Source organism: Canis lupus, chromosome 17 (assembly GCF_003254725.2).
Source record: "Canis lupus dingo isolate Sandy chromosome 17, ASM325472v2, whole genome shotgun sequence".
In the NCBI taxonomy this organism is placed as follows: Eukaryota; Metazoa; Chordata; class Mammalia; order Carnivora; family Canidae; genus Canis; species Canis lupus.
This window is the reverse complement of record NC_064259.1, coordinates 40,192,336-40,218,443: the sequence shown is the minus strand read 5'-3', so window position 1 is coordinate 40,218,443 and position 26,108 is coordinate 40,192,336. Positions and strand designations below refer to the sequence as shown.

At 49.2% G+C, this 26,108-nt stretch overlaps 1 protein-coding gene and 1 long non-coding RNA gene across 9 annotated transcripts in view; one reads left to right on the top strand and one right to left on the bottom strand.

The window, feature by feature from the left end:
- Positions 1–26,108, bottom strand: part of TRABD2A (TraB domain containing 2A) — a 165,889-nt gene that overhangs the window by 123,653 nt on the left and 16,128 nt on the right. For 2 of the 3 annotated variants that reach the window (XR_007403209.1, XM_025453762.3), the window contains exons 3-5: positions 8,929–9,075; positions 6,265–6,439; positions 1,332–1,422 (exon numbers count right to left, since the gene is read on the bottom strand). Coding sequence is in view for 2 of the 3 variants with exons in the window: in XM_025453762.3 (XP_025309547.1) it covers positions 1,332–1,422; positions 6,265–6,439; positions 8,929–9,075 (413 nt within the window). In the remaining variant the exon portion in view is untranslated. The remainder of the gene's footprint in view (positions 1–1,331; positions 1,423–6,264; positions 6,440–8,928; positions 9,076–26,108) is intronic. The other variant, XM_049095977.1, reaches the window with a different exon arrangement.
- LOC112664300 (uncharacterized) lies at positions 117–15,431 on the top strand. 6 transcript variants are annotated; one of them, XR_007403214.1, is made up of 5 exons: positions 117–741; positions 2,229–6,248; positions 11,055–11,145; positions 12,209–12,312; positions 14,014–14,264. It is a non-coding gene; the product is annotated as an uncharacterized LOC112664300 (long non-coding RNA). The 6 variants fall into 6 exon arrangements; XR_003139634.3 differs by lacking the exons at positions 2,229–6,248; positions 12,209–12,312 and adding an exon at positions 14,724–15,431 and having other exon boundaries at positions 10,973–11,145; positions 14,014–14,113; XR_007403215.1 differs by lacking the exon at positions 2,229–6,248 and having other exon boundaries at positions 10,973–11,145.

Genomic DNA, 26,108 nt, shown 5'->3' with positions numbered 1-26,108 from the left:
ATGGGCACTGAGGGGGGCACTTGGCGGGATGAGCACTGGGTGTTATGCTAGATGTCCGCAAATTGAACTCCAATAAAAAAAATTAAGAAAAAAAAAAAGAACTGTTACTCCTGATGTACTGGACATAGGTATGAAGGGAGGCGGGGGTGAGACAAGCCGAGGGTGTACCCAGGGCTGCCTACTTGGAGGGAGCCTGGGAGGACCCTGCCCCCCCCCCCGGGGGGGTATCCGGACTGCTGGGGAGGACCCTCTGGAGTGAGGGCCAAGCGAGAGGCCCCGGCTTGCAACAGCATGAGTTGAAAGGGGCACCTGGGGAAGGGCAGCCGTGCGCAGACACCACCGCTGACCCTCTCTCTGCCCCCTCCCTCGGCAGAGGGGACCCGCCCTCTCCTCACCACCGCTGAGATCTCAGCCAGGAGGGGGCGCTGCTGACCACCACCTGGAGGGAGTGGAGGGAGGAATGGCTTGTGTTCTGAGCAGAATTCCTGCGTGGAATCCCTGACAGCCAATTCCTTCGAATGTGACTGTATTCGCAGGCAGGGCCTTTAAGGAGGTGATTAAGGTAAAATGAAGCTGTTACGGTGAGCCCTGATCCAATCTTCTAAGAAGAGGAAATTTAAAAACAGTGACAGACCAGGATTGTGTGCACACAGGGGGCGGCCATCTGAAGCCAAAGAAAGAGATTTCAGGGGAAACCAAACCTACCAACACCTTGATTTTGGACTTCTGGCCTCCAGAACTGTAAGAACATACATTTTTATTGTTCAAGTGCCCAGTCTGTGACATTTTGTGATGGCAGCCCAAGCTGACTAGTACAGAAGGGGAAGGAAGGGTCCACAGGGGAGAAGCAGCTCCGGGAGAGAGAAGGGGCTGTGCTCCTGCCCCCAAGGTGGGTCTTACAGGCATGGTTGTGGCCTGTGCCTCCAGCCCCTCCGACCTGACATTGACTGATTCCACCATCCGCCTCCCCAAGACCTCCAAATGCCCACTGGGAAGGCACTGAGCATTAAGCCTAATCACCCTTCCTGGGGCCGCTGGAGAAATCTTCTCTTCCCCTTCTTCTCTGCCCCAAGACTGTGGAGGAAACACCCAGGATGGCTTCTGTGGCTCAAAGTGCCTGGCCAGCACCCCCTCCCTCATGTCTGACACAGCCCCAACCACAACAAGATGCCCGCAGAGCTGGGTGCCAAGTATCCATTGAGCGGGCCAGGCCAGGAACATGGTAATAGCCATGCCAGGGGCCTCTGGAGCGTCCCAGGAGACAGCCCACCCTGGTGCCCAGGCAGCCCCATGCGAGTCTCCCAACCAGGATAGAAGCACAGGAAGATTACTTGTTGATGGGTCGTCCAGCAGGGGCGTGCTCTACCTCATATCCTTCTCGCCGCAAGACATCTAGCACCGTGTTGTTGCCCATGAAATGACCTAGAGTAAGAAAAATGATCAGAAACACGGCAGCTCCCGTGATTACTAAACATACCCCCAAACACACACCCCAGAACAAAGAAGTAACCCCGCCAGCCCTCCGTCCCTACTCCAGACCAGGAGAGTTCCAGAGAGGCAGTCAGGCCTCCCAACCGCCCTCCAGGCAGGCAGGGAGGGATAAGCAGCATTCAGAGATGAGGACACAGAGGATCAGATGGGTGCCGTGCGCTGCCCAGAATCACACAGTAAGGAGACAGCCTAGACACCAAATCCCAACCTTGTACCTCTGAATGCAGTGTTAACAATCCTGACCATTCCCCTCATTTATACAAGCAAACCACCTGTGAGACCCGAGCCCCCTTCTGCCCTATACATAATGATAAGTGCACAGTGAAAACCTCCGTTTAGCAGAAGCCACCACACCTGGAAACCTCAATCTGAATTTTATTTCACTTTTTCCCTTTTAATAAAAAAAAAAAACCCACAAAGATCAGAGAAGCTTACAGCGACATCTTAAAATAAACATTTTTTTTAATTTTTATTTATTTATGATAGTTACAGAGAGAGAGAGAGAGAGAGGCAGAGACACAGGCAGAGGGAGAAGCAGGCTCCATGCACCGGGAGCCCGATGTGGGATTCGATCCCAGGTCTCCAGGATCACGCCCTGGGCCAAAGGCAGGCGCCAAACCGCTGCGCCACCAGGGATCCCTAAAATAAACATTTTAAAGGCCAAAAGTAGATCTTGAGATTAACCTTCTTTCCTTTCAGGTTGGTTTCGGATTTTTGGCTTTTTTTTTTTTTTTAAGTAGGCTCCACACTCAGCATGGAGCCTGACACAAGGCTCTAACTCATGAGCCTGAGATCAACACCTGAGCTGAAATCAAGAATCAGATGCTGAACCAACTGTACCATCCAGGCGCCCCTCCCCATCCTGAGCATCAGAACTGACATGATCCTCCAGGCTCATATGTCCTTCTCTGTGACAATGTATGCCACTAATGTTCTCAATGGCTCATTAAATTGCAGTAGACCATCATGTGATTGGGCAAAACTTTAGAGGGATTATTATCTCTACTTTAAATTGAAAAACAGGGAAAACGGGTTGGGGACTTCACTTAAGCAGCAGCAGAGGCCATGCAATTTTGACAACTTGATAGCCAATAATCAGACTGGACAGTGAATAAAGGTACATCCACGCTGCAGGAGAGGCGACGTGCAGTCTGTAGGTCTCTCCCGTGTCCTGTTGCCACAGCTCTAGGAAGCAGGGTAAACCTGGATCAGCCTCTGGGAGCCTGGGGATCCTGAGGGTGGTGACTGTGGCAGAAAGTACTGGGCCGTACTACATTCTTGGATTCAACTGTAGAGTCTCTGACCCCAAGATTGATGAGGGGCAACTGGCTCAGATGAAAGGGACATTGGCAAGACCCCCATCGGCCCTGGTGCAGAAGTGCAGTAAACTCATGTGCAGATTATGCCTGGGGGCACCTGGGTGGCCTAGCTGGTTAAACCTCCAATTCCTGGTTTTGGTTCAAGTCATGATCTCAGGCGAGTCTGTTTGTCCCTCTCCCTTCCCCTTCCTCCCTACCTGCTACCACCCCCACCCCGCTCCTGCGCATGCACTCTGTCTCTCAAATAAGTAAATAAATAAAAGATGATGCCTAGACTAGGGGGTGGAAGGAGGCGGGGTGGCTACTGAGCTTGCAGAGTGCTGCTGGGACCCTCACTCCCTCAGCCATTACCACCCCCACACAGCAGGGAGTGATCACAGAAAGTAGCTAACATTCACTGAGCATTAGGAGGTGCAGTGCTTTACACATCACCTCCCCCCCTCAACAACCCTATAAGGGTTATTATTATCCCCATTTTATAGGTGAGGAAGAGGCAGGCAAGATGAAGCCGACCGCATCTCGAACCCCAGTGGTCTGGCTCCAGAGTCCACACTCTCAACCAAGTAGCAATGAAAACAGTATTTGTCAGGTGAACAAACTGCCCCGATTACCAATGCTTTCTCATCGCAGAACCAAGCTATTCTGTTTGACTTAATTTTCCTCCTACTCCATAGCTCCATTTCTCATCTCTAAATTTTATCTCCAGACCCTCACGACAAAAGTTCTGTTTGCTTTTAAACTCTGGAGGTTTTGGTTTTGGGTGATCTTTTGCAATTAAAAGTTTGTGAACCACAGACTTTTTACATTTTAAACCACTAAAGCTAAGTGTCCAGAGGAATTTCTGTGGTTCCCTCTAGTCAACACAGCCTTCAGAAGGCAAGAGGACAAATGTATTCAGGCAGTGGAAAAAGCAGCCCCAGGAAGAGAATTTAGCACTAGCAGACGCCCAGGCCACACCCAACCCCCAAATCCCCAGCAGCTGCAAGGCCTCTACCCAGCGCCACGGCAACATGATGAACTGTGCGCGGAGAATCCGGCAAGCCCTAAAGCTGCAGTCTCACCTGTGCCATCTGTCCAGCAGAGTCCCCACCCAGAGAGCCTGCCCCACCATCTGCTCTAATCAACCTGCCAGCCAACCTGCTGCCCAGCCTCACACCACAGGGTGGGCCACGGTCATCTCAGAGCAGCCACCTTTCTTCTCACCCAGTGCCCCACTGTCCACCACTGGACATCAGGAAAGCTTTTGAGATGTCAACTGAGTCTGGCAGAAGTGGAAAGCAAAAGCTGCCACCTCAGGGGTCGGCACCTTCCCATCCTGGAGGAGCCAGCACAGCCTCTGGGATAAAGCCACCAGCTCTGTGTCCTAACAGAGGGCCACCGTCACCCCCCACCCCCCACTGCAGGCACCATGAGGGTTTCTGGGACCTAACTCCTGTTCAGTACCTGCAGGGCCAGAGCTAAGAGCTTTGCTGAGACAGGCCGGACAAGGACACCATATAACACAGAACAGTGTGCAATCCAAATTCAGAACGTGAGACTCAGGGAAAAGGAAAACCATTCATTCACACAACTCAAAGGGACTGACCAACTGCCAAAGGCAGAAACTGTTCATTTTTCAGTGAAATGTAGAGCCCAACCTTTCATTTTCTCCACAACAGCTTTATTTGAGTATAATTTACACACACAAAAAAAAAAATTCATCCTGTTTCTTCAAGTTTATTGTTTTAGCAATCTCTACACCCAACAGGGGGCTCGAACTCATGACTTGGAGATCAAGAGTCACATGCTCTTCCGAATGGGCCAGTCAGCTGCCCCTTAGGTTTTCTTTGACTCCTTTCAAGGACTTTTTTAGTTCTCATACATCTTATGTGTCACTTGTTAGATTTAGTACTAAGTATTTTTTTATGTTTTTTAAGGGAACTGCTTTCTTAGCTGCATTTTCAAATTACTCACTGTTAGAGTACAGAAACACAACTGATTTTTATATATTAATCTTGTATCCTGCCTTCTTGTACCCTTGGTTATTAGTTCTAATAGTTTTTTGAGGGGATTACCTACAGTCTTCTACAAAACCATGTCACCTGAGGGGAAAAAAAAAGAGTTTTACTTCCTCCTTTCCAATTTGAATGCCTTTTATTCCTTGCCTAATTTTCCTGGCTAGAACTTTCACTCAGCACATTGTTGAAGAGATGTGCTAAGAGCAGCCATCAATGTCTTGTTCCTCATCTTAGGGGGAACTGCTCCCATCTTTTACCATTAAATATGCTAATGTGGGGTTTTCATACTAACCCTTTAACAGGCTGATGAAGTTCCCTCCTAGCCCAATTTTGATGAGTGTGCTTATCATGAAAGAATGTTGCACTTTATCAACGGCTTTTTCTACATCTATTGAGAGCATCATGTGGCGATTGTCCGTTAGTCTACTAATATGGGGTATTACCTTAACTGACTTTCAGATGTTGTGGAAATGGTCCCCCAAAGTACATCTGCATCTTATTCACTGGAACCTGTTAATGTTATCTTATATGGAAAAAAAAAAAAGATTTTGCAGATGTAATACACCTAAGGATCTTGGGATCAGGTGATAATTATACTGGACCTCTCACTCAGCCCAGGTTTATGAAGCTAGTGGAAGAACTGAAAGGAGAAAGCCGAGGCCAGCACACTACCCAGACTCAGGCATTACTGTCTTTAATTCTGGAGGGTGCAAAGCTGTGATAGAATCACTCAAGAAGAGGAGATAATTTCTTTCAAAAAGCCCACAAGAGGGCAGCCCGGATGGTTCAGGGGTTTAGCACCTTCGGCCCAGGGTGTGATCCTGGAGACCCAGGATTGAGTCCCACGTCAGGCTCCCTGCATGGAGCCTGCTTCTCCCTCTGCCTGTGTCTCTGCTCTCTCTCTGTATTCTCATGAATAAATAAAATCTTAAAAAAAAAAAAAAAGCCCACAAGAGGAAATCATTTTCCCAGTCTGTTTCCATGTATACTATTAGTAGTTGGTAATAGCTGATATGTCAGCCCAAGACCTTCCACCTGGGAGGCTCATAGCTGATATGTCAGCCCAAGACCTTCCACCTGGGAGGCTCATCATCAGAGAGGAGAGAGAAGACAAGATAAATTTTATTTGGAAGTTCAAAGAGTGAAACGTACCAGAAAGAAGTTGGGATTAAGTGACAAGTTCAGAAGAAAGAAATGCCTTCCCAGCTTCCAGGGGACTGTGTCACAAGCACCATGTGGAGAGAGAACTACGGTGATGTCACAGGTACCAGCCTGCCCAGCAAAGTTCCAACCGTGCTGGATACTCAGGCAGCAGCTGGAGCTACTTCACAAGTGAAATAAGTCAAAGAAGGTGCCTGCCACTCATCTCATCTCCTACCAGGGGCCCACCTCAGCATTCCCTCCCGTGGGAGGAGCATCGGAGCCCAGCGTCCCATCAGAGGTAACCTGCGACTCACCTGCTCCAAAGGCAAAGAAAAAGCCTTTATCGGGAAACTCTTCCAAAAGGGCCTTCACCCGCTTCCCCATTCTCTCATTCCGCTTGTAGATAAGTTCTTGGCGGAAGTAGCTGTCAATCTCCTGGGCAGTGACCCGCTCCTGAGGTGGCAGCGTGGAATTAATAAAATTGGGAACCTCCATCAAAAGAAAAAGAAAAATTAGGGGCAACAGAGTTACTAACGAAGTTGCTTAATTTGAGTGCCCAATCACCCAGGCCAGGGAGGCAAGCTGCTGTCAGGGGAAGGGGGAGACAGGCATACCCACCACTCTTGGAGTCTCCCACCTGCTACTTTTTCAAACTGTGATATTCTCTGTAACCCAAGCACAAGCATAGTCGATGATGTGCACTGAAAGAACTCTTGGGCTATTTTAAACAGTGCTTCTGCTCTATGTAAATGAGAGTGCTTAAAAAAGAATGAATGAATGAATGAATGGGAGTGCTTGACGCCATGTGTTTGTATAAGGAGACCGTATCTTGCCTAGCACATCCATAGCTTTTACTTGTTTGATCCACACATGCTTTCTTCGGGAAAATAATTTTACATAATCATACAGTTTAGAATCAATAATTCTGACTCTACTACCAAATACAGGGAATGCCTCTAACCATTCAACCGTTTCCCAAATTCCACACATGGTAATTGTAATTATTTCTCCAATTCCCATGTCCCCCTCTTGTTTTCTCCAATGTTCTTTGCCCACTTGGCAAATATTTCACCTGGTTCTGGTACACGTGTAAGCCAATTTCAGTATTTTGGCTAACAACAGGGTGCTCTTAGACCAAGGTTGTGACAGTCAGGGGTGGTGCTTGCAGGAGACTCTAGGTGAGGTGTAGGTGAGGTGAGGGGTAAGTGAGGTGACATACTGAGTTCTCGCCCCACCCCATCTGGATTCCCTCCTCCTAGGCACGTGCTCTCTCCTCTACCCAGGGATTTATCAAAGTTAACCATTTCCAAGGTTTCCTCAGTTATAAAACAGGGTAACCACCCTGGCTGCTTCTCCCACTTGCACAGTAGCCGCTCCAAGACCTTCTGAAAGTCCTCATTCTGTAACGTAGCCATCAAGTTCCATTTCACGGAAGACAGATCCCTTTTCACTATTTCCTTGAAATGATATTTTTTTCATCTTCAAACCTAAAGCCTTCCTTTTCTCCTTTATCAACTTTTTAAAAATCATGTCATTTATGTAAGATCCTTCTGTCCATTTCCCCACACGTCCCTCTCTTCAGCACAGCACTTCCTTTGTACCAGCCCCTCCCCACAGGCAGCCCTGAGTGTGCAGGGCGATGTCCCACGGCCACCCTGCTCTCCCTCCTAAATGCCAAACATGACCTATGACCTGCACCCCTCAGCCCGACCAGCCCGGCTCTCCTGGCACCGCAGCTGGCACATCCCCAGTACCCCCACCCCATTGGTGGGGGCCCTGTGAGCAGCACAGGTCTGAAGGAGCCACAGGAAAGGGTAGCATAAGATACCTACCCCTGACCGCCCCGCCAGCCTTCCCATTTGCCCATGTAACTTCCAAATCTCCTGTCCATGTTAGCTGTTCCTGCCATTTCAAATTTTAATTCCCCAGTTGACCTTGACTTGTCTCCCAACTTCCCCCACACCCACCAAGAGTTCACAGAAGAGCTGTCATCACCATAAACTCTACTATTCCTTCGTTAGTGTATTCTTGTTCCCCCTTCTCCTTGCTTGCTTTGCCTGGGTTTGACTTCCTCCAATTCTAGGCTCTCTGGAAAGCTCTCTATCTTTTGACACTTGCACTGCTGAGGCCAGATGCAGCCTCTACTGTCCCACTCCCCAGGCTGCCATTCCTTTTCCAACTCTTACATTCACGCATATTTCCTTAGGACAGAGGCCCTGGATCTAACAGACCCCCAGCATCCCTCACACCATCCTCTCACATGAGGGCACTGGTCCTGGTGCTGGAGACAGCACACTCCCCATCTCAGAAGCTCAGCTGGCACTTGCCACTGCCACGTGGTCTTAGTGGGGGGAGGGGAGGAAACCATGGTTTGTTCCCTGGGAAGCTTGTTGATAAAGAGAAACAAATATCCCTCTGTAGGGAGGCTGCACTCCTCTGAGCTTCCTTCCCCTTGACAGCCCACGGGTAAAGCCTGTCCCGTGTGTCACTCACTGCACCAGCTCTGCCATGAACACATCCAAACCCATCATGTTCATGTGTCCTGGAAGCCATTGCAAGCTGCAGCCCAGGTTCTATTCCAGCATTTCCCAGAAGTGCTACCGGAGTCAGCCAGGGAGCTTTCGCACTCGGATCCCTTCCCTGCTCCAGAGGACGCCCAGGGTCATGAGGCCTGACACTGGATCCTTTGAAGCTTCATCCTTTGCCTGGGATCCAAGAATTAACTCTTATCAATGCCCCTCAGTTCCCACATATCATGAAAAATGTATCTGTTAGCTGCAGTAGCTACTTCAACATCTAAACCTGTCCAATTAAAAAAATAAATTAAATTAAATAAAAACAAATAAACCTGCCCAAGTTTATTTGGGCCCTTTATGACCTCAATCCTTTGTACACAGAAGGTCTAGGTGTCAGCAGGTAATGTCTCTCTTCTTGTGTCTAAATGCACGCCGAGCTGGGCAGAGGACAGGAGCCCTCACCTGGGAGCTGTCATGGCTGAAAATGACGGAGCTGAGGTCCCCACACTTATAGTGCTTGATGAGATCCTCCGTTGTGTAGGGGATCTGAAGGCTGCCTGCTCGGAGGCTCTCCTGCTGTAGGAGGGTCTGGTTCAAAGCAAAGAGGACCTAAGGAGAGAAAACACAGGGCCCTCTTAAGTCCACAGACACAGCAATCATTAGCTGCCATCTTATTTCTTTTGTCCATGGTTGGTAATGGCCTCACGTCCAGGCTCGAGTAAGGACATGGACACTGCTGATAAAGAAAAGGGGGGGGACCACAAATCCCCAGATGTGTCCAAAGCAAAGGAGGACAGTCCTGCCCAAGCTGGCCCCTTGTAGGTCACATTGGAGGAAGCACCTTAAGATGGACACAGACCATCTAGAGGTATCCCCTGAGAGTCGCCAAGGGCTAAAGAGATGAGAAGGGCTTGAGATGGACGTCTGAAAAAGCTGGAGAGGAAAGGCAGGAGGCAGCTGGGGACACGCAGATAGACCCATGCGACGACAGCTTTACTTATGCAAAGGACTGGACAGGAATATACGCATGACATACCCGAGTCTACTCTAACCATCAGTGTGGCGTCCGCCGGCTAATGGAGTCACTGGGTCAGTGGAAGGTTAATAGAAGTTATGGAAAAGGAGGAAACGAGGGCTAAACAAAATCGAACAGGTTAATGTGTACCGAATTTCTCAGAGTCTGATATACTCATGTGAGCTGCAGTTCTTCCCAAAGGGAGAGTGTGCCAGGCTTCCCAAGTTTATTTGAGGCACACGTAACAACAAAAGAGTTCACTGGACCATCCTTTGGGAAAATCCAGCTTAAAGTAATTTCACAAAACAGTGGATTCTCCGTAGCACCGGAGTGCTGGGAGGTGGGATCCTGGCACCAGGTGGGACCGGGGCTGGCCACCCTCCACAAGACTCCTGATGGCACTGAAGATGCCGCGGCACTTTCTCTCACTCTCCCCAGGGATGGGTGCATACATAGCACCTTCCACGGGCCCTTCCATGGGCCACCCCAGTCATCGGTGTGCAGATACTGCCTGGCTGGCATATTCCCTCCCCTTCTGCTGAAAAGCAGATGAGCGGGGTCCATCTGAGCACTCTGGGAGCTCTGCAGCAGGAAGTTTTCTTCAATTCTCCGGAAAGGACATGTCATGTGTCTCTAGTCAGCAAATGACCCCATGCAGGCCCAACCCCCTGACTTTTCTCTTGTTACACATTCTCCTCCTCATTCTGAGCGGCAAAGAGGCAGGGAGGCTTGCTGGGTTGCTTGCCACAGGCCACGGCGGCCCACGCTTGCTGTATGCCCTCCTCCTGTGGCCCTGTGGCCCTTGGTTACTCTGATACTGGCTGTCCCTGTCCTGAGGCCTTAACCGAAGGCAGCAGGGGCAGGTCCATCTGTAAAACCCCTCCTCTCCTGTCCAAATGTCCCTCTCCTATCTGTTGGGCCTGGACCTTCTGGGCCATGCCCTGTCCCCACACCTCTACTGATGACATGAGGTGACAGAGAGACAGATACACCCAGATGCATGTCCACAAATTATGGTCTGTGGAAACTCAGTCTTCTACAAAGCTGAATCTCTGGATTCTAAAGCCACACAATCAGGGATCCCTGGGTGGCGCAGCGGTTTGGCGCCTGCCTTTGGCCCGGGGCTGATCCTGGAGACCCGGGATCGAATCCCACATCGGGCTCCCGGTGCATGGAGCCTGCTTCTCCCTCTGCCTGTGTCTCTGCCTCTCTGTCTCTCTCTGTGTGACTATCATGAATAAATAAATAAAATCTTTAAAAAATAAAAAAATAAAAATAAAAAATAAAGCCACACAATCAGGACCGCTTCACCACCCCTGGGAATGGCTAAAGGATTAGCTGGAGGAACAAAGTTTGGAGGGGGGGAGGGGCAGAATGTCTGCAGAGCCCCAGGCCAAGTCTCACACGTCTGATCTAAACCAAGTTCTCAAGCTCCTCAAGCTCTGCTTGGCTCATAAACACATGCTGATGGATTCTGCTCTTCTCCTAAAGGCACTCAGGGCAAGCCCAGGTATCTGTTGCTTGCAGACCTTCCCCCAAGAGTTTCCATTGACTTCGAAATGCTTTTCTGAAGGTATTCTTGGTATTTAGAGAAGACTGAGTCACCCATGCTTGTGGACAGGCCGATCTGCAAAGTGGAGAAGACTGTGCGGCCCACACAGCAGGTAAAATCAGACCTTTGGTTATTCAGTCCCTTATGTGGTCAAATGTCATTGACCCTAAAGACATTTCACCTGTTCATAACAAGCTTCCAAAACCTTGCCAGATGTTTGCCTTTGCTTCTTAATGTTTACTTTTTTTTTTTTTAAGATTTTATTTATTTATTCATGAGAGACACAGAAAGAGACAGAGACATAGGCGGAGGGAGAAGCAGGCTCCATGCAGGGAGCCTAATTTGAGACTCCACTCCAGGACTCCGGGATCACGACCTGAGCTGAAGGCAGACACTCAACCACTGAGCCACCCAGATGCCCCTTACGTTTACTTCTAATGATCAAGCTCCATGCAACCAGGGGCAGAGACTTAAGAGACACTGCTGGAGATGCCTTCTTTGGGGCAAACCAGCAGGGGGGCCTTCTGTGTCCACCCCCGTAACTACCCACTGTTCCTCTGCAGGAAATCTCGAGGCCTCAGAACACAAGTCAGGGAGCACAAAACAATACACAGCCCCAAAGTCAGCTTTCTAAAACTGTGGAGATCCAAACCTAGCTGCCTCAGAGACTACTTTGGCATCTCCAAAGGCCCCACAGTCTGCCAGAATTAATGACTATTGGTCATTCTTATGTAATTTATTCTCCTCGCTGTGCTTGGCAAAGTCTGAACCAGCCTGACAAATTCAGGGTATCAGGATATGACTCACAGATTAGCAAATTCCTTAGCAACAGCGATATTGGGTTACATTAACCATAGAGGCCTCTTCCAGGTTTATCCTGATGGGGTGTGGTCATTGACCTGGCCTCCTAGCCTTATAGGATCACATCTGGTACTGTTCCTGGGCAGCCAAAAAGGCCAGGTACAGTGGGCAGCCTGTCCAACTGAGAGCCAAGGCAGCCGACCAGGAAGGGAAGGCAGGCAAAGGAGCAACACAGGGTCCTAGCTGAGTGGCCTCGGCCACGCAAGCTCCCCATCACGTCACCCCTAACCAGCTCCCTGCCACCCGCCCCTCCTCCCCTCTGTCCAGTCCCCTTCTTTGGAGTCTCTGCTACATTTTCTCACATGCTCTATCAGTTTCCTGCAGCTGCCATAACAAAGGACCACAACCTGGGAGCTTCAACAACAGAAATGTATTGTGTCACAGTTCTGGAGGCCAGAAGTCCAAAATCAAGGTGCTGGTAGGTCCATGTTCCCCCTGAAGAGGGAAGGGAAGGATCCGTTCTACATCTGTCTCCTGGCTTCTGGGCCTTCCTTGGCTTGTGGCTGCAGAACTCCAGTCTCCACGTGGCGTGCTCCCTATGCATGTGTGTGTCCACATTTCCCCTTTGTATAAGGGCACAGTCATGTTGGACGAGCGCCCACCCCAATGACCTAATCTTACATCATCTGAAAAGACCCACTTTCCAAATAAGGTCACATTATCAGGTCCCGTGGGTTAGGACTTCAATGTAAGCATTTGGAGACACAAGTCAAAACATGTCAGTCTTAGCTTACTTTTTTTAGTAGTTCATATGAATACAGTAGAAATTTCAAACAGTACTAAGAAAAAAGGCTCCCTCCTATTTCTATACCCCAACCCCTCCTCCCTAAAAACCACCACTGCAGCCAGTGGCTTGGGTATCTTTCCAGGGACAGTCTTTGTGTAAAAGGTGACAGACAGACTGATGACACATGATATGGAGACAGACAGAGAAGTATAGAGATAGCTCCTCCGTTTTTCTGTTTGTGCTCCTGTTTGTGCCTTCAAGCACTCAAATAAATGCCTTTCCATGAACGAATACTGAAGCTACACATTATACCATAAGACAAAAAGCCATGGAAGAGAAAGCCAGAGCTTGGCAAACAGGGCTATCCTCCATCGTTCCTAAAGTACAGGCAGCCTGAGACCTCCCAATCCATAAGATAAGATTAGTGACTATGGGGAAATCTGCGTGGCTCAGTGGTTGAGCATCTGCCTGTGGCTCAGGTCATGAGCCTCCCCTCCCCTGAGGGCAGCCTGCCTCTCCCTCTGCCTATGTCTCTGCCCCTCTCTCTGTAGCTCTCAAGAATAAATAAATAAAACCTTTAAAAAGAAAAAAAAAAAGATTAGTGACTATTGCAAATCACAAAAAAAGGAAATTTCTGACTGGTAAAAGGGACAAAAGTTTCCTACAGCCTTTCCAGTGAGAAAGCAGACTGGATGCAGAAGCCCCAAAGGCACCCCAGAGATGTCTCCAATTGCCCCCCCGTCCAAAGCTGCCCTAGTGTGGCAGGATTGTGGAGCCCAACCGCCAAGAAAGAGTTCTTGAGATGCTGCACAGTGCCACTTAGAACATGTATTTAAGTAGCACGGGGACATGACCTGCAGGCCCAGAAAGCTGCACCTTCTCTGTATGAAGCTGGCGGTTATATGCTTAGTACTCAAGGAGGAAGGCGATGTGCAGGGAGTATGAGATTCTAAACATCTTCTGCGAATTTACACTCAGAAAATGACTTTCGTAGGATTTCTATGGTGCTTATCATTCAGTTCACTATTAACTATCGGTGAGATCTACAGGCAGTCATGAGACCCTTTATGAATGTAGCAACCCTTTATGACCCTTTATGGATCAGCATGTATCTGATCCTTATTGAAAACTATGTAGGCTGGGATCCCTGGGTGGCGCAGCGGTTTGGCGCCTGCCTTTGGCCCAGGGCGCGATCCTGGAGACCCGGGATCGAATCCCACGTCGGGCTCCCGGTGCATGGAGCCTGCTTCTCCCTCTGCCTCTCTCTCTCTCTCTCTCTCTGTGACTATCATAAATAAATAAAAATTTAAAAAAAAAAAAAAGAAAACTATGTAGGCTATAGATGAGCTTCTGGGCTAAAGGTGAACATTTTTCCACTTCTCTCATCTTCAGAACCTCTACTATAGGCTCAGGCTGACACAAGCAGGCCCCGAGGAGAAATCCAGGCACAATTCTACAGATGAAGATTTCAGACAATCCTGCAAAGACTCAGGTTCATCTCTCCAAGATCTCAGATAAGCCTTGTCCTCCAGACACTCAAATGACTTGGTTTTCCCATGAACCTTTAAGCCAGTGTTTTCCAAACCACAGATTGCAACTCATTATCCACCATTTCTTGTTGACATAAATCTTGGCATGCTCTACCCACTGCTCTGGAGCTTGCTTATTTCTTTTAATCTTGCGTATCCATCCATACAGTGCATCCAGGTCTGTTCCATGCTTTGTAACAGCTCCACATAAATCGGTGCAACCGCCCCCTTATGGGCACCTTTTGTCATTACAGCTACGGTAGCCAGAACCGCCACCTACGTGCAGGTGACTCCACGTGCTGGCAGGGCTGAGAGTCACTGATGGAATTAAGTCAGGGTTGGAGCTTCAAGAACCTGAATAAGTGAATAGCAAACACATCCAGTTCTTTGAAACATGAACCGTCTCCAGAGAGCCATTGGTGTGCACTGCCCTGCACTCAATTCCTGGCTCAGTTCTCCGACCCTGAATGACAGTTCTCCCCACCATAGTTTTTGGAGTCTGACTCATACCCTCACCAGGAAGGATGTGGGCTATGGGACCAGCATGCTTCTGAAACAGCATTGCTTCTACAGTTTTTTCAGGCAAACAAAACTGTGACCGAACCTAGAAACTAGCACCTAAAACACCATTTCAGAAGAAACGCACATTCTAAATTCTCAACTCCCGCTTTTGGAGTGCTCGGGTAAGTTCCAAGAATTATGCCTCCTGTATGGTTACTATCTTGCCAAGCTCCTTGCACTGATGTAGAGCAAAAAATTCTCTTAAAAGTTCTTGAGTGGGAGATACTTTACAAAGATCCCTGTCACTCCCCTGAGGGCAAAGCAAGAGGCATTAGTGAAAAGAGGACAGAAGGTGGAGGCAGTAGGATATGAGGACAGGGGAACCTGGAGGGGCTCAGCAAAGTCATTAGCATGATGGACTTAGGTTACAATTATAATAATAATAACAGCAGCAGCTCCTCCCCAACTCCCCATAGAGGGAGTCTAGGTGGAGGTGGAAGTCCCAGAGATGTACCATCACAGTCACCACCTGGCCTGAGCTACAGGGAACAGTCACCACCTGGCCTGAGCTACAGGTTTCCCTGCCGTGTTAAAAAGGTGGTGCTTTGGGCAGCCCGGGTGGCTCAGCGGTTTAGTGCCACCTTCAGCCCAGGGCCTGATCCTGGAGACCGGGGATCGCGTACCACATCAGTCAGGCTCCCTGCATGGAGCCTGCTTCTCCCTCTGCCTGTGTCTCTGCCTCTCTCTCTCTCTCTCTCTCTGTCTCTCATGAATAAATGAATAAAATCTTTGAAAAAAAAGTGGTGCCAAGAGCTGTGAATCTGTTAGAGCGGCACCTGGCCCATAGCGGCCACACCATGGGTGTGCTCGGCACCTCCCAGGGGACCTGCAGCAACAAGAATACAAGCAGAGCACACACTCAAGGACAGATCATAGTTTGAGAGCAACATTATCCTGATCAGCAAAAGAGAAAGGACTGCTGTGCACAACACATCACAAATGGGGACCATGGGCATGGCATCCATCAGCCCACCCTCCATGACCATGAAAAGCATGCTCATGACCATGAAAAGCATGCTATCCATGCCACCAGAGGCCACCAGCAGAAGGACCAAAGGCCCCAAGGCCTCAGAGCTAACCAGGCTCCTGCGCTTGAACCTTTCAAGATTTCTGTCCTCAACCACATGAAATAGCAGTTACACATGAAGCTTGCGACTGCCCATTCCTGCTCTTTTCAGGGTGTCCCTTTAGGTACACGGGAGGACTTCTTACCTGTCGGGAAAAACTCCTCAGTTTTTATCTCCTGAGGCCACCAGGGGAGGGTCCTGGCAGAACTAGGGCCACCCCAGCTGGAGGTACAATGGACATGCCTGTTTCTGTGACAGAGGACAAGCAGAGCTTAGTAGTGGTGGGTCTCAGCAAACACACAAGGTGATGGGCTCACAGTGCTTTGGGACGGGTCCTGCAAAACCTTTGTTATTCTCTGAGGCTCACATTTGGAAGGGCTCAGGGCCAAATAAGCCACCACTGGGAAATTTGCCACCTTGGAGAGGTTCCCAGTGCTTCTCCAGGGTGTACCAAGCTCTCCTTTTTGAATGCTTGCTATCTCAAGGCAGGCACTCTGCTCTACTCTGGGATGTTTTTAACCATTACAAAGTCCTTTGTTCTTGTTGAGCTCCCTGTCTCTCCATGATTGCCGTGCACTCATTACATCATTACAATGTGTGTTTCCATACATGCACAATTTGTTAGCAGCCATCAAAACAGAAAATGTGTGTGTCCTACTTCTAGGAATCTCTCCTACAGAAATACTAGCCCAAGTGTGCACTGCATTAAGTGTACAAGGATGTTCCCTGGGGAACTGTAATATTGCTCTCCTTGGCACAGAATCTGGGTGACCCGGGACTTGAGAGACCCCACTGGGGTGGCTCTCAAAGAATTTGAAGAAGCCAGTCCTACTACAAAAACGGTGGTCTCATCTCTTGGTAGAAGGGAATAGTGTGTCTAAGACTGTGCCAGGGAGCAGCGAGGGGGTCATCAAGGAACCAGCAGACGGTGGCAAGTGGTTGGAGATCCCAGGTACCTAATTTCTGAGACCAAGGAGAAAGGAGACAGTAATCTTTAAAGCAGGTTAAAGAGGAGTCAGAGCAGAAAGATCAAGGCTCATAGAAGTGTCTCTAGAGAGTCATCCCAGCTTTCCTTAATACAGTTTAATTAAATAGAAAGGAAGACCAGAGCAAATAGGAATGAAACTCTCGCATGTGTGTCCTAGGAGATTACTATGAGAATGTTTATAGCAAACTAATTTGAAACAACAAAACCCTGGGCACAGCTCAAATGTCCATCAAGAAGAGAACTGAAAAATTGTGGTAGATGCCACACAACAGTGAAAGTGAACAGTGGTGGGCAGCCCGGGTGGCTCAGCGGTTGAGCGCCGCCTTCAGCCCAGGGCGTGATCCTGGAGACCCGGGATCGAGTCCCATGTCGGGCTCCCTGCATGGAGCCTGCTTCTCCCTCTGCCTGTGTCTCTGCCTGTGTCTCTGCCTCTCTCTGTATGTGTCTCTCATTAATAAATAAATGACATCTTAAAAAAAAAAAGTGAACAGTGGCCACACATATTAGCATGGATGAATATGGCACAATTTTGGTCAACCAGCAAGGCACAGAAGAATGTACATAATATAGTTCCATTTATAGAACAATTTGAACACAAGGACATACACTATCTTGTTTAAAATACATATTTGAGGGGATCCCTGGGTGGCTCAGTGGTTTAGTGCCTGCCTTTGGCCCAGGGAGCGATCCTGGAGTCCCGGGATCGAGTCTCATGTCAGGCTCCCGGCATGGAGCCTGCTTCTCCCTCCTCCTGTGTCTCTGCCTCTCTCTCTCTCTCTCTCTCTCATATATATATATATATATATCATGAATAAATAAATTAATTTAAAAAATAATAATAAAATACATATTTGATAAAACTGTAAAGAAAAATGGGGACTTCAGATAAGGAATGTGAAGTTTATATGGAGCAGTTATAGGAACAGTAGGAATCAGGCTAAACAGAGCCTAAGTTGGTTTAAACCAACTCACAGAGCAGAAAGGCAAAAGCAGAGGAGGGTAGTAAGGTCAGGGCTCCCTCGCTTTATACTTGGACCACCCTCATAACTAGAAAACTCAAGGCTAGCCAGGGCAAATGAAAACCTCTGTTCTAACCTCTCCTCTCTTCCATCTATTTGAGCCAACACATACTCCTACCTACAGCAATGAGTAGCCAGGGGAATTCTGCATGCTGATTGGCTTAAAACCAGGATCCAGAACCAATCGCTAACAAGATTGGCTCCTGACTCAGTCACTCCAAGAGGGACACATGGAGTAAAGGTAAGTAAGATGGCAAACTACTGGATTCAGAAATAATATTAAATTTCAACAATGTCCTGGTTTCTCTTGCTAGTTTGAAAAGAATACCTAGGAATAAAGAAATCAAACAAGGCAAGAGGAACCAAGGGTGTAAAAGTGTGTCAACAGGGATGGAGTATAAGAGCATACTGAGTAGGACCAAATAAGCCCAACCACTTAGGGCAGTAGGAGCAAAGGTAACCATAAGCTTCTATCAAGTGTCTGTCATGCACTGATACTCTCGTTTGCTCCTGACTACAATCCTATGATGCTTGTTTCATCAACCCCATTTTACAGATGAGGAACTGGACTCAGAAAGGTTCAGTATCTTGCCCCAGGTCAAAAAGATAGGAAATGGAAAAAAAAAAAAAAAAGATAGGAAATGGGGGTGGGGAGTGCCTGGGTGGTTCAGTCTGTTAAGCCTCTGCCTTCCACTCTGGTCATGGTCCCAGGGGTCCTGGGATTGAGCCCAATTAGGCTCTCTGCTCAGTGGGGAGCCTGCTTCTCCCTCTCCCTCTGCCTGCCACTCCCCCTGTTTGTGCTCTCTCTCTCTCTCTCTCTCTGTCAAATAAATACAATCTTTTTTAAAAAGAAAAAAGATAAGAAATGGGGAGGGAGCCAGGATTCAAACCCAGATCCAGGGCCTTCCAAGTTCATGCTCTTTCCAGTGAGAAACTGGGTAGAAGAATAGCAGGATGGGCAGCAAGACCAGTCTTGACCTCTCCAAGGTGTCCAAAGCCTACTTCTTCCAAGGCGAGGCCCAACTGCTTAGGACCCATGTACCTCTAAGCAAGGACAGCCAGCATACCTACTTTCCTGAATGCCCTATCCTGGTTATAACAGCACCACTCAGGTAAAAAGATTCAGAGACAGCCTCAAAGTCAGGCTCTGTGTCTTTTAACTACTGCCTCCAACCCCCGCCCCAACTCAGAGATCACTATGTCAGGTCATTTTCCACCTATAGGGGAAAAAAATCCACAAAACCATGCTTCCTCTAAAGAAATCCAAAATCACATGCTCCCTCCTCTCCCAAACCCCTACTCAAACCACAGCCCCTGAAGGGACAGTCCTACATAGGACATGGCTGTCCACTCCCTCCCAAGCATGCCCATGACCTAGGTGGACATCCTAGTCAATGATATAGCATCATCAGGCTTATATCCAAGGAGTACATCTACCCCACCGAATCATCCATAAGCAGAAACTCTCTAGGCCAAATGCCAACTGCTTCGTTTGGAGCATTGGTTAAGATTTCAAGAAGGGTAAGAGACAGCAGAAAGGGAAGAACTACAGAAACATATTACAATTCTGTTAAAAATCCAATTAGCATAGAGTTTCTGACAGCACAGAGACTAAAAGGGACCTTCTTTTCCCTCTGGAAACAGAGTGAGCCGGATGGGTGTCTGCTTTCATATTGGTGCTTGCCTTATACTGTCTTTAAAAAAAAAGAAAAAGTATCAGGCCACCCCAAAATACGTCCTATTAGCTGGATACTCTTCTCTCTCCTTCCAATGACACATACTCACTCCATCTGCACTGTCTTCAGAAAAATAACAAGCTGATCACCAGACAATTTACTCCAGGGCTCAAATGCCATCCTTCCTTCCTGCTACCCCCTACCCCCGCCCCGCTTCCCCCACCCCCCATGTCTCCCCTTCCGCTCTCCCCTTGCCTCCCTACAGCTCTTCTCTCCCCCTTTCTTTCTGGGCTGTGGAAAGAATCGATTAAGCTCCCTGTCCAACATTTGCAGCATGCCTCTTTCTCTTTCCTGAGACTCCTTCAGCTGTGGGGAGACCCAGGTCCCAGTCGGGGCATTGTTGCGGGAGCCCATGGGCTGAAGGAGCAGGCGAGGGGGTTCGGTCCGGCAGATGCCTTTTTTGTCAAAGACAAAGGCCCCCCGCCGAGCCTCTCCACTTTTCAGCACTTTCATCCCCCTCAGATCAAAGGGCTGCTCTGCATATGAAAGGCACCGCCCATTATGCGGCTCCCATTAGCCCCGCACCACCCCACCAGCCTCCCGGCTCCGGGAACAAAGGCGCTCGCATCTGTTCAGGCGCAGGCCTCACCTTCTGGGGCGGTGGGTTGTTGTGTCTTTTTTCTTGGTTCACTTTTGAGAGCCATTCGGCCCCTTGAAGTAGAGCTGGAGAGCAGTAGGGGAAGGTCTTCCTTGTCCTCAGAACATTCCGCCCCATATTGTTTCGAGCCCCCTTGAGGGTTTCTGGTCCTCGCCTCTCCCCACCTCACCTGAGCATCGAGCAGCAGCAGCAGCAGCAGCGGGGACGCCCTCCTCAAGCGAGTTTCTGTTCTGCCTTCCAGCCACTCTGTAAAACCCCTCCTCCTCCTGTACCTGAAAGGAGACTATTCCCAGGGAATAGTCTAGATCAGCCCTCAAAGCCAGACGGTGAGAAATATACATGCTGCCTGACACGGGAGATACAGCTTCCACACACTTGTTTGCACACTGAGGTCTGCTTTCCAGGGGGACAAAGAGCACTCCTGAGAACCTGGACCTGAGCTCTTCGCGGCAAAAGGACTCAAGCGTGAGGATGAAAGAAACTTCTCTTCAGTGACATTCCAACCTGAAGAAGCATCCTTCTGTAAATGCTGCTGGCCCCTGAATCCCGGGAAAGCACCCGGAGAGACCCAGCAGAATGCCCCAGGCTGACCAGGCCTTCTTCGGACTCGGCCTGCCATCCCCTCCCCTCTGCTCTCCTTCGTCAGGCCTCCTGACCACTCTCTCTCCCTTCCACCCAGTCCACATCCTGCCCTGATGCACACGGGCCTCCTGTTACAAACTGAACTGTGTCGCCCACCCACCCCCAAATTCACGTGATGGAGCCCTAACTCCCAATGTGACTGTATTTGGAGACAAGGCCCCTAAGGAGGTAATTAGGGTTACATGAGGTCATAAGGATAGGGCCCTGATCTTATAGGACTACAGTCCCTCTAAGAAGAGAAAGAGACACCAGAGAAACCCCCCACACACACCTCCCCTCCCCCATACACACACACAGAAAAAGCCATGTGAGGACACAGCAAGAAGAGGGGACCATCTGCAAGCTGGGACAGCCTGCACCGGAAACACACCCTGCCAGCACCCTGATTTTGTACTTTGACCTTCTAGAACTGCATGAAAATAAATTTCTGCTGTTTACACTCCCCTGTCTGTGGTATTCTAGGATGGCAACTAGAGAAAACTGATACACCTCCTTCCCCAAACCCCACACAATGCTGAGGTGACAGTAAGAACAAATAACCAACCTCTTACCTCCAAGGCCTAGTGAAAGTTACCACCTCTGCTAAGCACTTGCTGACTATCTCAGCCCCTCCCCAGAAATCTCCCTTCTCTTAACCTCTGTTGCCCTGAAAGGTAGTTTTTTAAAGTGCTGACAAGACAAGCAAGCTTCAAGAACAACAGACTATGAAGAACCCAATTAAAAGCACAATAAAGCTAATGAACTGCACCCACTTCACCACACTCAGAACTGTTCCTGGGGCTAATTAGGCAGGAATGGCAAGCAGTTCGTCTAGATGGCTACACACGCTTGGACTTCTAGAGTCCAACCTGCTCCTGGATGTTCCCTTATTTTGTATTTTCTCCAATATCCGTTATCAGCTCTATGTCAGGTTTCTGTCGTACGAACAAACTCCAGTCCACAGAGAGCTCAGGCCCCAGTCCCGCCATGTCTTCCTCTCGCTGACCCTGGGTCCTGAGCTAACAGCTGGAGCTCCTACTGAGGGGCCAACTCCAACACCCTGCAGCAGTGACCGGGGCAGCAGCCCATCTAGCCCACACCTGGCTGCCAGGTGCACTGACCTGCAACATTGCTCTTGGAGCTCCCACTTGCCCCTGAAAACCACTCGGCATGCATGGAGTTTTCCCAGTCTCACACTCAAACCCTTTCCAGCATCACCCTCCACCCCACCTGACACGAGTGCTCATGGAGCCGAAACACCACCATTTGGCCAGCACAGCATGCTGGTCCCCAGGTTTGCCTACACTGTTGGCCCATTTGAAGTGTCTCCCTCATTTTCCCCTGCCTGTCTAAATCCTAGCCTCCCCTTGAAAATCCAGCTCAATAGTAAAGTAGCCTGGAGGCCCCAGGGGGGTGCAGTCAGTTGAGCACCCTACCCTTGGTTTCAGCTTAGGTGGTGATCTCCTAAGGGGTTGTGAGGTCGAGCCCCGCCTCGGGCTCCACATTCAGCCCAGAGTCTGTTTGAGACCACCTCTCCCTCGTTCCCTCACTCCACGATCCTTGCCAGTTCCTCCTTTTGGGCTGCTGTTCTGACCCTCCTCTTTCCACGTCACACATTTTTCACCTCTCCCTGCCCTCCCTCCCCACCTTCCCTGTGCTGTGGTGGGGTGTGACAGTTCAGATTATAGGTATTCTTGCCCTAAAGGTAGAAAACAGAAACAGAGGACAAGGGGGGGGGGGGCGGAATAAGCAGAGGGGAGGATCAGGAAATGGGTCCTTGTAGCACAAGACTAGAGTTTTCTTCTTGCTTTTCCAGTCTATTCCTAAGAGATGAAATGGGAACCACAGACATGTTCATTCGCTGGGCTGCCATAACAGAGCACCATGGACTGGGTGTCTTAAACAACAGAAATGTATTTTCTCTTGGTTCTAGAGGCTGGAAGTCAGAGATCATGGTGTCGGCAGGGGTTGTTTCTCCTGCAGTCTCTCTCCATGGCTTGTAGAGGGCTGTCTTCTCCCTATGTCTTCACATGGTCCTCATTCTGTGGTATCTGTGTCCTAATGTCCTCTTATTTTTTTAAAATATTTTATTTATTTATTCATGAGAGATACAAAGAGAGAGTGAGAGGCAGAGACACAGGCATAGGGAGAAGCAGGCTCCATGCAGGGAGCCCGACGTGGGACTCGATCCCAGGTCTCCAGGATCACACCCGGGGCTGCAGGCGGTGCTAAACCACTATGCCACCAGGGCTGCCCTGTCCTCTTCTTATAAGGACACTGATCATACTGATTTAGAGCCCACCCTGGTGATCCCATTTTAACTTAATTACCTCTTTAAAGACCCTTTCTCCAAATACAGTCACATTCTAAAGTACTTGGGGTTAGGGTTTCAAAATGTGAATTTGGTCAGGGGAACACAGCTCAGTCCATAACAGGGACCAAGGGTAGAGTTGCATAATTTGGACATGGTGACAAGAACAGGAGTCCAAGACAAAAGGAGGAGCTGACAAAGACCTTGGAAGTTGGAATCCAGGAAGGGAGGTGGGAGTGGCAGGAGAGTGAAGGGGGAGGCCAGGGAAGGGGCACAGGCAGGTGTCAAGCCCCTGAGCTCAGACTCAGTCGCAGATTGTCTCAAATGTCTACAAACACGGTCCCTCTGCCCAGCGCTGGATTTGCAGGGCCATCCTGTAGGACTCTTGGCCCTACAGCATCTCAGAATCACTTCTGGGCCTGGGCCAGGTCTATAACACCAGCCATCTCTTCAGACAGTATCCAGTCTATGACCATCACCACTGCAACTGCAAACGTAGCTGACTGGGGCCAGGCAAACTGGGGGCCCCACTGAAGCCCCAGACAGCACAGAGCATCCCCAGAGCTGTCCTCTCCCTGAGAAGTCAGTCAGCAGCACCCCACAAGGATGTTCTGTTCAGTGATAAACAACCTTGTCTACCCAATGTACCTGCCAAGAGCAGAGGCTCACCTGGAATGCAGTCAAGGAACCCAGGGATGGGTAAAGCGACCCCAGGTTTTTCATGTTGTCATCCACATTTCATGATTCCACAGCCTTTGCTGAGGTTGGCACCAAAGCCCCACTCTCTCCCTTTTAAAGCCTGAATGGAAAGGCAGGGCTTCATGGAAGGGTGTGGGGAGGAAGGGCAGCACAAGATGTGTCAGGAGGGATAGTGGAGAAGCAGAGAAGTGCCATAATGTTCAAGGTGTGACATCAGAAAATGCCACCAACATCCCCCTCCAGAGTCCAGGGCAGCCTCGTTCCAACAATGGGCCACAGAGTACCTCATCCTGCTGAGACTTTGGCTCCTTGGAGGGCCCCAGGGAACAGCTGGTCCAGTCCCACCCGAGTCCTTCCCCTTTCCCTTTCCCTTCTGGAATCTCCTCCAAGCAGGGTAGACTCTGTCTCACCCACCCCGGCTTGAGGTAGATTCTAGAGGAGCAACAAAGCACTCACACTCTCACAGGCCCTCCTAAAGAGATATGTGGGACTTGTTCCTAGAGTCTAGGGGTGTCCTGGAATTGATCCACCACAGAAGAACTGGCCACTGGGGTGTTAAAGGAGCTCTCTGCTCCCAGCCTAGTTCACCAGGAAGGACACAGGGACATGGAACAGAAACAAGACTGTAGCATTCCTTGAAGTGCTTCTTTTATGACCCCAAAGGGAACAGAACAGCATCAGATCCAGCTGAGGTCGCAACGCCAGCAGCACATGTGGTATCCATGCAAGTGTACAAAAATATCTAAATTTTTAAGTTCACTTCAGACTTTAGAGAGGCACCCCAGAGCCAGGGGATGGCTGGATCATCATCAACTTTGTCTTTGTGTCCCTAAAATAAGAAACAGAGTGTCTGGCCCCTGTGGAGTGCTGAAGAAATATGTCCCAAATAAAGATCAGCCATTTAAAAAAGAGAGAGACTCAAATCCTGAGCAGGCCTGTTTTCAGGTGAAAACACAGAGCTCAAGTCTGCATCTGGAAGTTCGTGAAAATCACAGCCCACCACAAGGTACACAGTTGACTCAATTTTCCACTTCTGATCTAAAAATAAGAAAGTAAAGTGATGGCCAAGGTGAAGAAATGTCACAGAAGACCTTCCTGGGTGAACTAATGGTTCAGTTCGGGCTTCCCATGTCTGAGGACGGTGCCCTTCATGATGGCTATGTTGATGTTCCTGTGTGTAAGCAGGCCCAAGGTCGATTCAGGGCCTAGATGTCACAGGCTCCTAGGGCATTTACACTTACTGTAGCAGTTTGCCCAACTATGCAGAAGAACACGAAAATGCTACAGAACAATGTTGGGAAGGAATGCAAAACAAGCAAACAGTGAAAGAAAAGTAAAAAGATTGTACATAATGCGAATTTTAACATGCTGGTCTTAACACAGTTAGAAAGGCCACTTTCCAACTTTTTAAAGTAATTGCCACACGTTCATGTTGTGTCCCATTTCAGGCAAGGGATCCACAAGCTCACTGTCTCCCGATGGCCTCACTGACACATTCAGCAGCAGTCCTGCCCATTATCCTAGAGCCACTCGTGAGCCCCGTCTGCGTGCAGACACCGTGCCAGGAGCCAAGGCACAAGGACAGAGAGAGCATGGCCCAGCCTTCGAGAAGCCTGCACCTCTGAGACGGGCAGTCATCAGGGCTCCAGCAGAGGCTTCCACAGGGACGCTAAGAACAGCGGAGTGTCAACTCTGGCCTTGGGAATGCTTCACTGAGGAAATAATGTGTAAGCTTAATCAGCCAGACTGAGGAACAGCATGAGGAGGGGTTCCCGGCAGACAGGGCTGCATGTGCCTCAAATAGGTCACTATTAAGAATGTTTGTGCTCACAAACAAATCTGCCCATATTTTAGAAACCAATTCCCTTTCAGAGACATCATATGTTTTTTTCTAGACCTTTATTTTAAGCCAAACCTACCCAGGAAAAATAAAACCTCAAGATCTCCATCTTTAAGCACATTCCATTTCCATTCTGGAAAATGTGAAAAAATCACCCATCAGTATTGTGATCAATTTCAAAAATGAGACCATCTGCTTTTATTGGAATTCATGACTGGGGAGTAGGAAATCCCCCAGTAAGTCAGACCTGTGGAGCTGGCAGCTGGCAGCACTCAGAAACAGCACTGGATTAGAAAACCGGAGTCTAAAGCCATACCACCCTACAGTCAGTCACTCAATCTTGGCTCATCTCGGAACCTAAGCAAGGTCGGGCTTGGGGAGTACTTGGATGGGAGAAAATGGGAGTCTAGGGAGCCTGGGCCAGCCCTGCTCAGTCTCACTGTGACCCCAAGCCATTCACCAAGGTTATTCCAACAGCAAACTGACCCCAGTGGGGCCTCTGCTGACTGACCTACCAG